At 40.9% G+C, this 13,648-nt stretch overlaps 1 protein-coding gene across 2 annotated transcripts in view; it reads left to right on the top strand.

Annotated features, from left to right (window-relative positions):
• The window catches only part of SPAG16 (sperm associated antigen 16), a 395,434-nt gene that overhangs the window by 274,844 nt on the left and 106,942 nt on the right, over positions 1 to 13,648 (top strand). For both annotated transcript variants that reach the window (XM_053364500.1, XM_053364511.1), the window contains exon 14: positions 3,917 to 3,982. In XM_053364500.1, coding sequence (XP_053220475.1) covers positions 3,917 to 3,982 — 66 coding nt within the window. The remainder of the gene's footprint in view (positions 1 to 3,916; positions 3,983 to 13,648) is intronic.

The raw sequence follows: 13,648 nt of genomic DNA, 5'->3' as shown, positions 1-13,648 counted from the left end.
CCAGTTGTGGACAACTCTGGGGTTGCGGTGCTCATCTCGCTTTACTGGCCAAGGGAGCTGGCATTTGTCCATAGACAGCTTCTTGGTCATGTGGTCAGCATGACTAAGCCACTTCTGGTGAAACCAGAGCAGCGCACGGAAACACCATTTACCTTCCCGCCAGAGCGGTACCTATTTATCTACTTGCACTTTGACGTGCTTTCGAACTGCTAGGTTGGCAGGAGCAGGGACCGAGCAACGGGAGCTCACCCCATCATGGGGATTCAAACCACCAACCTTCCGATCGGCAAGCCCTAGGCTCAGTGGTTTAACCCACAGTGCCATCTGCATCCCTATGATCCAACTTACTTGTTGACAACTGCCACCCAGTGACAAATACTCCCTTTCTGTTGTATGTGATCAAAAGATTTGTGGTGTGACAGCTGCAGGAACAGAAGAGCCTGCTGGATCACGCTAATGGCTCATCTATTCCGGCATCCTGTTATCATAGTAAGCACAGCAACACAGCCGACAGGAGGCCAGGTGCATGGCAGCAGCTGTCCCAATCAGCTGCCCCACCTAATGGATGACCAGTATTGAGAGAAGAATGTTATTGTGATCCTATTATTCTTGTTTAAACTCTCAGTGGGTTTTGATTCCATTGATCATGGTCTCTTTAACCAATGCAGTGAGTTGGGCATTGAAGGCCCTGTTTCTCCAGGATTGATTTCAGAAAATAGCATTGGGTCCTTTCCCACCCACCCACATAGGGGGCCACTGCCTACTATGGTGTTCCCAATGTTATTTAACATCTACATGAACACATTAGGATCTGGGATAAGGTGTCATCAATATGCTGACATTATCAAGATCTATTTCTCTGTAATTTCTGAATCAGGAAAAGCCATGCAAGCCCTATACCAGTGCTTGGACACAGTGGTGGGCTACATGAGGGCCAAAAACTGAGTCTGAATCTTGGCAAGGTGGAGACACCATGAGTGAGATGTTCCTGAGTCCAGATAACTGGTCATTTGCCTGCTTTGGATGGGGCTGTACTTTCCTGAAAGAGCAGGTTCTTAACTTGGCAGTGCTCTGCATCTCTGTTTCTACAGGCTGATGTGACTTCAGTGGCTAGGTGTGCCTTCTGCCATAGATGCCATGGGGGGGGAGGATGATGAGGCACCCACAAATTTTCACTGTGGGTGCCCAGCTGGGTGACCCAATGTGTCACGTGCTGCAGCAGGACACTCCGTCAGGCCCTCCTGCTGTGGTAGTGTGTGACTGTCATCAACACGCCAGCCCAAAGCTGCCTGAAATAGAAAGCAGGCAGACGCAGAGAGAACAGAGAGGCGTGCATACTTCTCAGACAGTTGAAACAGGGGGGTTGTCAACCCCTCCTCTTTCGGGAGCTGGCAGGAATGCAGCTTATCAGCTTCGGCAGAGCAGGCTGGAGAGCAGCCTGCTCTCGCAAGAGGCACAGTCATACCTGGCACAAAGGTGTGCAGTTCCTCACAGGAAGAGGAGGCAACTTACGCCATTAGTCCCCAAACTAGGCGAATAGGGAAAGTCCTAGAAAAAAAACAAGCCCCAGAACGTAAGGGTTGAAGTTCAGGATGTGCTGCAGAAACCGGAAGCACTCTTCAGAAGGGTCAACTTGACTGTGATGAATGGATGCTCCAATAGAGTGGTCGGAGACTAATTGCTGCTTGCAATAAATCTACCAGTTAATTAAGTCTTGTGTGCTGTTATCAAGCTAGCTGCTGGCCCACACCTGACAGTGACATCATACATGCTTGCCGGACACCCACAATGTTGGGTGTAACCTGGCATGCCTATCTTCTGCCATCTTTGGCTGGTGAAACAGCTAAAGCCATTTCTGGGCCAGGATGACCTGACCACTTTCAGCCATCTGCTGAGACTACTACAATGCGCTCTATGTGGGGCTACCTCTGAGTATGGCTCTGTGCACCACTGCAGCTGGTGCAAAATGCAGTGGCTCACCTACTTGCTGGGGCAGAATATTGCTATTGCATTATACCACTGCTGAAAGACTGGCTGCCAATTAGCTTATGGGCTAAGCTTATGGTGCTGGTTCTAGTGTACAAAACCTTATACAGCTTGGGATCAGGATACCTAAAAGATCATCTCACCCATTAAATTTGCAGTCATTCACTGTGTTCTGTAGGAGAAGGTCTATTGCAGGTACCATCTCATGAAGAAGTCCATTTGTTACGATGTGGGAATTGAACCTTTGGTGTGATAGCCATGTTCAAATATATAAAAGGATGTCACATAGAGGAGGGAGAAAGGTTGTTTTCTGCTGCTCCAGAGAAGCGGACACGGAGCAATGGATACAAACTACAAGAAAGAAGATTCCACCTAAACATTAGGAAGAACTTCCTGACAGTAAGAGCTGTTCGACAGTGGAATTTGCTGCCAAGGAGTGTGGTGGAGTCTCCTTCTTTGGAGGTCTTTAAGCAGAGGCTTGACAACCATATGTCAGGAGTGCTCTGATGGTGTTTCCTGCTTGGCAGGGGGTTGGACTCGATGGCCCTTGTGGTCTCTTCCAACTCTATGATTCTATGATTCTATGATTCTATGATTCTATGATTCTATGTGATTGCATGTACCCTTTGGAACTCCCTTCCATTACATATCAGAAAGGTGCCATCTTTACTGTCTTTTCCGTGCCTGATGAAGATGTTCCTCTTCCAAGAAGCCCTATAAGTGGGGAGTTTTACCCCACATTTTATCTGCATTGGACTGAAATTCCATTTATATAAGTTTTTATTGTTAAATTGGTTCACACAATAAATAAATAACCAATAAACAAATAAATAGCATTACACTATTACAAGGCTGAGGTTTTTCACAAGATCAATTAAGAAAACCAGAATTTCAGTAGCCATTGCCATCTTGACTTCTAGCAAACTAAATTAAGTACTGTACATTATAGTGGAATGGGAGATTTTATATAATATAAAACATCTAGATAAGTTTGACTTTAGCCGTTAGAGTTGCTAAGATCATATATAGAGTTTTTGCAGTTCCCTTTCCACTCTTTGTGTCTATTTCCTAAGGAGCAAAACCAAACAGCAGTATATGTTGGAGAAATGATGGGAGTTAAGAGTTAACAGCAGGAAGATAAATGAGCTGTATACTCATCTCTACCAGTACCTTGGCTATCCCCTTCACTTCAATTAACAAGATTAGCTTTACTCCATAAATTACATGATTATTCCTATCAAGTAGCTAATGCTAGATTTATAGCAATGTACTCCTCATAAAATAATGTTTATTTCCCCCTTAAAGATATATATACTTCACTTTAGCTTCTCTTAATTACATGTATATTATTCATCATTGTTCCAACCCAATTCTTTCCTGTTTTTTAAAGTAAATATATGGCTTTGGTTGTACACAGTATGCAAGTTACTTGAACAGTTGCCATTGACTATCTTTAATGAGGAACAATGTGCAGTATGCTTAGGATCCAAACTAATCTGCAAAATAGCAATTTAGAAAAATCTGCTGTTCAGAAAAAATGCATACCCATACTTGCAGATAAGTGTTCAAAACATGCAATGTCTCTTCTTGGGCATGGCAGGAATATCCAGATATTGTTAGAATGCAGATGCAGCTTCATAGGACCTCCATGGGATAATAGATAAACCTTCAAAGACATGGTTGTTCACTCCACCTGTCCAACAAAAAGTTCATTCAACGCCAGTACAATGATATCTAGGTGCCCTTTCCCTTCTCTTTCTAGAGTTGGTTGGTATTAGACACAAGGATAACATATTATCAGTTTGCACAAACATCCATTCATCTAGCTGGAACAGCACAAAATCAAACTCAACAAGTTTATAAAGAAGTTATACAGCACATGTGATTGTCTGATTTGCTGTTCTGATTTTTGTGTGTTTTCTTTTTAAAGGGGCTGTGTGCTCAGACCTTCTGTGGTCACATGCATTCCTGCAACCATGCCACATTCAACATGAAGGTAAGCTCTAAAACCCTAAAGTAAATGGTAGCCTAGAGCAGAATATATCTATGAATGACACTACAGCTGAATATGTCATGTGCACAGCCTCTAAGAGTCTATGGGAATAGAGGAATGGTGTGCTATATGTTCTCCACATTGCAAAAAGAAGGCAGGGCTCCTGCATGTGTAATAATTGTGTAGGAGACGGAATTTCAGCAGAATTGGCTTCCATTACAAGAGCTACACCTGCTGAAATTTTCTTGTCTACGCAAGTATTTTAGGCATAGGAGCCCTGCCATCTTTTGCATCTGGCCACCTGATCTCCACGTCACCCGGTTTTCAGGTCAGTCTTCATGATTTTAGGGAGTGGGTGGCTAAGAGCGTTGAGCCTTTCTTCTTCATAGCCATTCACAGCTATTTGTATCCCTACTGTTTTGCTACTCTGTTCCTCAGACCATATGTTTCATTCCTCCCAAAGTCATCCGAAACAAGAGGTCACACTCCAGAAGGGATGATTTCACTACACTGTGTAGCAACTCAGATTTAGCTATATGTCAGTGTCACTAGGGATAAAGAAAGCCCCTTAGAATCAGACCTGGTCAATTACAGACTACTATCAGAAATGGATAGTTTTGCAGACCTTCTGCTTCTGCATTAATATCCGCCCCTGCAAAGAGAGAGAGAGAGAAGTGTCAGTTCTGATGAACCTTTTCGTGAGATAGCATCCCCCTTTGGCTCAGCACTAAAACAGCTACTTTAATATTACATTCTTTAAAACCAGTGTTTAAATGACAGGTGGTCTGGCAGCACCTACCCCCTTACTGTGTTCTCTGTTAATTTTTCTTGGGGTCAAATTTTTAAAGGTATTTCACCCCCAAACCCAGAGCAAAACAGAAGGGGAGGGTGACATATTTAACAGCAGGGGTCAGCAACCTTTTTCAGCTGTGGGCCGGTCCACTGTCTCTCAGACCATGTGGTGCACTGGACTATATTTTGAAAAAATAATAATGAACAAATTCTTATGCCCCACAAATAACCCAGAGATGCATTTTAAATAAAAGGACACATTCTACTCATGTAAAAACACGTTGATTCCTGGACCGTCTATGGGCTGGATAAAGAAGGCGAATGTGCCAGATCCGGGCCCCGCGCCTTAGGTTGCCTACCCCTGTTTAACAGGGAGGAAGGGGCAATTACAATTCTACTGCAGCAGTCAGGCTTCTTACCTCTTGTCACCTGATTTATATATATATAAATTAACTCCCTGGTACTCAGGTGGCAACAGAATTGATGAGTTCAGAAGCAAATAATACTGCCAGCTCCCCAGTGGCATAGCTAGGGGAAGCCAATAAACATGTGTTGTCTTCTCAGCAAGGTTCTTCATTTCTTTGTGGAGTCAACGAAACCTAGAAGGCTTGATGTGCCTCTTTCCACAGACCCCTGCACAATTATTATTGCTTATTGTTTATTATATGATGTACATCCCACCCTTCCTGTTGAAGGAGCCCATTAAGACATTCTCAAGTAAGATACCAACTTTCCCCCTGCAGAGTATCCTTCATGACCTAACATGATTAAATGAAGCAAGCTTTTGTATGCTGATGATTTTGCAGATTAGCATATTATTTTGATAAAGAATATTGCATCTGGCATTAAACGCTGTGTTGGAATCATGGCTTGACATCCTCAGTAACTTAATTAGAAAAGATGGAAACTGCCAGTAGAGGGTTGATTAAACAGAGTGAGGGGTGCAATTTTAGAAGCTGTAATTACAGTTATATAAATTAATCGCAGATACATGGAAGGCAGGCAGCTGAACTGTAGGTGCATAGACATCAAATTATTCAAGTTGATTTTTTTTCATTCTAAAAGCTGCAGTGCTGTATATACTTTCACTGAAGTCCATTCCCTTTGAAATATGTTTGACTTACTTCTGAGTAAATATGCTTCGGATTTAGATGCAAGACTGTTTTTCAAATGCATGTGCTTACTCAGGAGGAGGCAGAATGGCCAAATAAATTGCCACGTGTTCATCTTTGATATATTTATTTTTTAGTTAGTGGTTTCAGCATAACAGCACATGCAATTACCTCATTGCATGTATTTTATTTTACAGCTGATCTTATGTTTTTGAGAGTGACACAGGAAAATCCTCTCCACTGAAGCCCACTTGCCGCAAGCTTCAGAGGAGTTAGCTAGGGTTGCTATATTTCAAAAAGTGAAAAACCGGATATGGGTTGCCATGCATCTGGATTTTCCTGGACTTTTTTCTTTCTTTCTGAAAATTCCTCCCAGATGCCATTTCCAGAGGACGAATCCCATATATGTCTGGGAAAACTTGGAGGTATGGCAGCCCTAGAGTTAGCATCTGTCTAGTGGCGGTAATGTCCAAATAATAGTGTATGGGAGACCCAGTAAAGCAGATATAGAATTTTTTTGACCCTCCAGATATTGCTTGAACTGCAATTCCCATCATCCCTGACTACTGGCCACGTGTTCCAGGGCTGATGAGAGTTGTAATTCAGCAACATCTGGAAAGCCAAAGGTTCTCTACCGCTGCAATAGAGGGTGTGAAGAGTAGTCATGATTTGGGCTGCCAAAGCAGGAATTGTGGTTTCCAGATCTGAATAAAAGAGCAGGAGAGAGTTATAGGCTTTGCATCAGGCACAACTGATGAGGAGCACTTTGGACTCCATTAAAGTCTGACAGAATAGAAAATAAAAAAATACTACTCTCTACCCTTTTAAACGTAATAGACAAAGAAACAAGCAGAGATCAGCTAGGCAAGCATCACTTGAGTCCCATTCCTATCACTCTTTACTCTTGCTGTCTTACAATATACACTCTATATAGTATCCTTTCATTCTAATATAAAATAATCTAGTCTGAAATAGTTATTTGTAAAAGAATTAAAAACCTGCTTCATTTCCACAGATTTGTATGTGGGAAGAGCTCCCTGTGGGTTCTATCCATCCTTTGACCCTCTTTTCCTGCATATTATTTATACCCTTATATGGAGTTCAGATGTATAAATGTGATTTATAAGGCAAAACAAAATGTAGTTTGAAAGAAGTAGTGTGACTTCTCTTAATTCCTACTCCCTAACAAAAAGGATTGTGTAGATTCCGCCATACAACCAGGCCTACAGTGAGGGGCTATTGACATTCCATTCCCATACCTTTCTTCCTAGCTTAGCACTCCAGTGTTAAAACAGCCTAGCAAAACACTCTAACTATCTGTGCCCTTCTAGGGTCTGATAAGTTTGGAATGCAATTTTTACACAGTGAGATTTATACATACATACATACATACATACATACTGCCCTTCATCATAAGAACTCAGGGCAGACCACAGAATAAAATACTGGATAAAAACAAGTAAATAAGTAAAACAAAACCCTCCCTTCCCACAGACACATTTAAAAGGATGTAGAATATTAATCAGCCAAAGAAGAGGAACATTTTCACCTGGTGCCTAAAAATATAATGAAGGCGCCAGCAATACAGTGAAAGTTCAATGCTTAAAATCCATTTCACTTTTCTCACACAGTTCTATTTTTCTTTGTAATCCATAAATATAGCCCTGTTCTCTTTTATCTTCTCTTGCCTTTTACCAATTTGTTAGCATTTTTTTGGGGGGGGGGGAGGGTTGCCATAATCATTTATGTAGCAAACATGGTATATATAAAGAAAGGGTAAATGCTCCCACCCCCTCACATACCATATTTTGCATCAAAGTCTTCTTTCCAGTTCAAAACATTACGGCTTTGTAGCAGGTTCAATTTAGGAGTTTATGATCTTGTCCCATCTGTTCCAGCACACGACTGCATATTAGTCCTAATTTCACTCTAATAAACAGAAGTATCATAGAATCATAGAATCATAGAGTTGGAAGAGACCACAAGGGCCATCGAGTCCAACCCCCTGCCAAGCAGGAAACACCATCAGAGCACTCCTGACATATGGTTGTCAAGCCTCTGCTTAAAGACCTCCAAAGAAGGAGACTCCACCACACTCCTTGGCAGTGTGTACTTCTGCTTCTTAATGGCTGCATAGGGGGGTTACCGATAGGTGAACTGTTTTTGCACTCAATGCCTCCCTGCCTCCCAGATTCCATGCCAGAGCGAGAGCCAGGTACCGAAATGGTCTGTGAGTGACACTCCTCCGGTCCCTGGGGGGAGCTTGCAAGGACAATTACCCTCAAATAATCCTTGTTTATCTTTACTAACGGTTCTGCTATCATGGGAGCAGCATCCATTAAGGCAGACCAGAACCAGAAGCCAAGTCTGGGACAGTTTCTATGGGGATGTATTCTGTCAAAAGGTTAAATGCAATCAGTTTTGAAGCAGTTAAAACAAAAGCTGTATCAGGAATCTGATATCTAATCAGATATCAAAGCTTTTACATCATGAAGAATTATGAACCTCTAAACTTCCAGATTCTTTAGTACAACACAGTTTAGATCTACGAAATCCAAGATGTGTGGGCTATACCACATTAGATTGCAAATGGCAGTTTACATAAAATTTCTTCTATTTAAAAGAACATAGAAAACTAGTATATCAGGGAGAATACTAGATTTGAACCCAACACTTTTTTTAAAAAATATTTAATCATTTTTTCGATGCAAACAATAACCGCAAAAGACACTACAACAAAAACCATAATAACAATAATAACACAATCTGACAATTCTGATTTAAATACACTGATATACCTATGACTGCACCCATCACTTTGACACCCAGAGTTCTGCGGGTATTGCACACAAATGGAATGGTTCCGTTCTGGTTATGATGTAGTCACTTAGACTTGAAACATTTCTTAGAGCTTATCTATTGTTCTCAAGCAAGAAGTAGCTAAACTTCAAGGCTGAATATCTTCTTGCAAAAGTTAAACATTTAACTAAGTTACCAACACAGCCTTTACTAATAATGAACGGATAGTATAGAATTTGAGAAGTCTGATACATGTTTGGAAAGCATGCTGTGTGGACATATCATAAAAAAAAATACATGAATAGGTGTCTGTAACATTAACTTCCTAGTTTGTCAAATACACAAGCTGGCCATAGGGCTTCTGCTTATTATGTTTGCTTATTTACCAAAACCATATTTCAAGTTACAAGATGCAACCACTGAGCCTTGGGCTTGCCAATCATAAGGTCGGCGGTTCGAATCCCCGCCACGGGGTGAGCTCTCGTTGCTCGGTCCCAGCTCCTGCCAACCTAGCAGTTCGAAAGCATGTCAAGTGCAAGTAGATAAATAGGCACCGTTCCGGCGGGAAGGTAAACGGCATTTCCGTGTGCTGTTCTGGCTTTGCCAGAAGTGGCTTAGTCCTGCTGGCCACATGACCCGGAAGCTATCTGTGGACAAACGCCGGCTCCCTCAGCCTATAGAGCGAGATGAGCGTCGCAACCCCATAGTCGTCCGCAACTGGACCTAATGGTCAGGGGTACCTTTACCTTTAACTTTACATGGAATTTTAGGATTTATGAGTTTATACTTTCAGCAAAAGCAGAATTAAGAGGAAGACTGAGTAAAAATGTATGGGAGTTTAAGGGGGTGCTTCAGACCTGCCAAGCAGCAAGGATCATTTCTGGATGTGATGAGGAAGGAAGTTGGAAGGGAGTAGGCTAATGTTTTTAAGGAGATGGGCTAGGGTATGTATGTATATCTGAATGAATGGATGAATGAATGGCAATTAATTGGGAGATAAATATGTCAAATTATGAAAGGGTCAATCTTTTTGCAACAAGAACCTTTTAGGAGTAAAAAATTACAAAACCATGTCAGTTAACAACCCACAATCTGTTAAAATTGGATATCCAAATTGGATGTATTATTTGCTCTCTCTGAAGTTAAAATTAGCTCCAGTCAAAATTCTGGAATGGTAGGACTGTAACATTGAGAACGTTAACTCAACATTCATGAAGGTGAAAATTAATTTGGAGAGTTTCAGAATCTGTACAGCCGTTTTTAATTATGGAAATATGGTAAGAAGATAACTTTGCTTTTGTAGTTAAATTATATTATTCCTATGTTTTATTCATATGACTTTAGGAGACCTGAGCTTGGGCAGTTTAAAGTATTCAAGATGGCTATTGCTTGGTCCTTTAGTTGTTTGGAGGAAATGAAAAAAACCTGGAGCAGTAAGACATAAGGAAAAATACAGCCTTGCCTATTTCCCTAGAGAGATCAGTGCAGTGCAGGCACACACTCTTCAAAAAGTTCTGAATGAATAGCTCTGAAGCTGACCAGAATAGCAGATTGCAAAGGTCCTTGTTAACATGGTGCTCAAACTTTTAGTAAGTAGGGATATCCAGATAAAAATGCAATACTGTGCCTTCAGCAAATTTCCAAAGACATTCTCAAAAACAACATGGCATCTCTCCAGATACTGTGGACTAGAGAAGAAAATAGGATGAAACTTTTTATTCATCTGCTAAAATCCCAGTAGGCCATTTCCCCCTCCCAGTTGACTTTACATGTCATGAAAGACCCAGGCGGAGGCCTTCATTGATATGCTCTGCTTCACAACCCACCCAAACCAGGACCGATCCTTTCCACTGTATTCCACAAAAGCTCCTTAAATACCTGTCACTAAAGTTCAAATGGGCAGCCTTCCAAATCCAGATGTCACCTAATCTCATTAATTTGCCTCTCCTGAATCCACATCCATATCCAGCTTCTGTCCCCTCTTAGCCAGTCACATGTTATCCCAGTAATTTGGAGAAAGTGTAGTCTGTGACTAGTAGAATATCGACTGGCTAGATTAGGCAAAGGCAAACTTGGCCCTCCAGATGTTTTGAGACTACAGTTCCCATCATCCCTGATCACTGGTCCTGTTAGCTAGGGATGATGGGAGTTGTAGTCCCAAAACATCTGGAGGGCCGAGTTTGCCTATGCCTGGGCTAGATGAAGGAAGAAAAATTCTAAATGTGACTTGAGCTAGCAATAATTAGATCTGTCTTTGTACATGCTCCTTTTTATTTCTAGAAAAAGAGAGGGGAGTTCTCATTTAATGAAGGGAGCACCCCATTTAATACCCGAGCACCCAATGGTTGTTGAATTTCTTTGGAGAGCTATATTTGTTAGGTGATCTACAGCGTACATGCACACTATGGGTCCTTTGTTTGCAGTTCTCTGCCCTTTAAGTTTATCACATCCAAGATAATCAAGGCCATTTTAATTGTATGCAATATTTAATAAGGGATAGCTAAAATAATATTTATTCATTTATTTATTTATCATTGAACAAGATTTATATAACAATCTCTAAGCTGCTTATAAAATATACATAAGAAAATGCCAATAAAATCAAATGTTAAAAATAAGTAGACATAATTTTTTATCAAAATGCAGCTAAAACCAGCAGTTTCAAAACAAATTGTGCACATGTCTGGATAGGCTTGTCTAAACAAAATGCTTTTTAGTGATGTTGAAAACAATGCAACAAAGGAATCTGCCTAATATTAATGGACTGAGAGCTCCAGACAGTAGGTGCCCACTGAAGGGTCAATTGCAAGTATGGCGTGAAGGCTTTGTGGCACTTGGAAAAAGTGCCAGGTCCACAGATTGAAGCAGATGAGTAGGCACATATGGGGTCAGACAGTCGTTCAAGTAAACTAACTCCAACTGAATCCAGTAGCTATAAAACAAAAATACATACCTGTAAATTCAGGACTGTCCCTGGAAAATGGGGGTTCTTGGAGGGTTTGCAAATAAGATCAACATAATGATATGCAAGGAGCAGTGTGTTTGCCTATGAGTATACGAGAGATTTGCAACCATATTTTTTTAAGATTTATTTTAAAAAATATATAACAGAATAATCAATCATAATGCATAATATTATTTTTGCTATTTCCTGTTGTTTACATTCATATTTAAACTGGCCTTAGGCTCAAGAGCAGAGTCTTAAAGCATTTGAACCTATTGCAGATCTAGCATGCCTGAGCCCATTGATTTCAGTGGTTTAGGCATGCTGCAGTCTGTGCATCAGATTAAGCTCCAAATTGGTGATGTGCAAGGGGCTGAATTTTCTTTATATTTTTAATACTTTGCCTATTAATATTCAAACATTTTGTATTTGCAATTATCTTATCACCTCACGGTCTGTGGAAACCCATTCTCCTTTCTTTGTTTTTCCCCACCGCCCAAACCAAAAATGGGGGAGGGGGAATCCCCAGCTGAAATGCAAACACTTCAGGTCAGTTTTCCATTGATTTACCAAAGGACAAATAATGTCAGACAGTTCTTATACCAAAACAAAATTTCAATTTTGTTTACCTCTTCAGTAGTCCAGCTTGATGTCAGTTACCATTTAGCTAGGCCAATAGTATTGATATTTGATGTCAGTTCTTATTCATTACTGAGCCAAACGATTCAAGAATCAGATCTTTTAAATGTTTCTACGGATGGCAAAAATAAAGAAGGGGCAGCCTGCCTGCAGTTGACAGACAGAAGCAGAGAATAGAATAGAATATAAAACTGAAAAGGCACCAGAGGTTCTTATTTATGTATTCAGAGTATTCAGCGCTTTGCATAAACTCAAAGTCAGTCATTTGCAAAGGTTACTTAATAATTTTAAATATGTACAATTGTAGATGCAGAAAGGCTAATAGGGTCTTCCTTAGATGATTGATGCTATTACTTGCAGAGTGTAATTACAAAGTAAGGTTATAATGAAATACAGATATTAGCCTTGTTATTTAACACAAGACTAAGACTAGTACAGAAGGTGCTTTGAAAATGAAAAATTTAAAAATATTCACGTATGAAAGTGTAACAGAACAAAATTATGAATATGGGTGTTGCATTAAGCAATAAAATGTGTATTAAAAAGAGCCCTTCCTAGGGACTGCTTAAATAAATTTTATTCAGGATCAAGACAGTGATTATATCAGTGGTCTTCAACCAGTGTGCCCTGGCACCCTGGGGTGCCTTGAATGATGGTGAGGGTGCCGTGGGCAACACTGGCCTCTGTCCCTCTTTCCTTCCTCCTCTGATGCCCTCTTGCATCTCTGCCTCTCAAAGGCTTGCGTGGTGGTTTGCTTATATCCTGCCTTTTCCTCTAAGGGGCTCAAGGTTGCAGTCATGGTACTCTCCCTCTTTATTTTATCCTCACAGCAACCCTCTAGAGTAGGTAAGGCTGTTGGGTGGTTATGCACTGGATCCTCTTTGAGGAAGCCAGAGAAGAGGTTCCAGGGACAACACATGTTATGCAGAGAGGGGTGTACAGGTTTCTTGGAAGCTTTGGTTACTCTTGGGGCGGTTGTGTGTTCTAGGAGCCCTAGTTCCACCCTGGCTCATCCTAGTACTTTATGAAGCTGGACTTCTTCTCAGCATAAATAAAAGCACCCACAATTATCTCTTGCATCCTGGTGGGTCATTGAAAAGAGTCTAGAGATACGGTGGACTGGTTGCCTGTCTTAAAGCATACTCAGTGAATAAGTACTAGGTACCTGCTCAATTTGGAATCCATCTGAAGTTCAAATTCACTTTGAATGTGTTTCGTATTAACTGGGCTGCCTCTATCAGGCCATACTTTTGTTAAATGCAGTAAAGCACAGTGGGATGGGAGTGGAGTCAGAGATTGGAAGTCTATATAAATTTCCTTCTGACACAGACTCTGGATTATTTGAAATCTAATTCAAAATAAATCTGCTGGTAGAAGACAGCC

Source organism: Podarcis raffonei, chromosome 1, assembly GCF_027172205.1.
Source record: "Podarcis raffonei isolate rPodRaf1 chromosome 1, rPodRaf1.pri, whole genome shotgun sequence".
NCBI lineage: Eukaryota > Metazoa > Chordata > Lepidosauria > Squamata > Lacertidae > Podarcis > Podarcis raffonei.
This window is presented reverse-complemented; position numbering and strand designations above follow the sequence as displayed.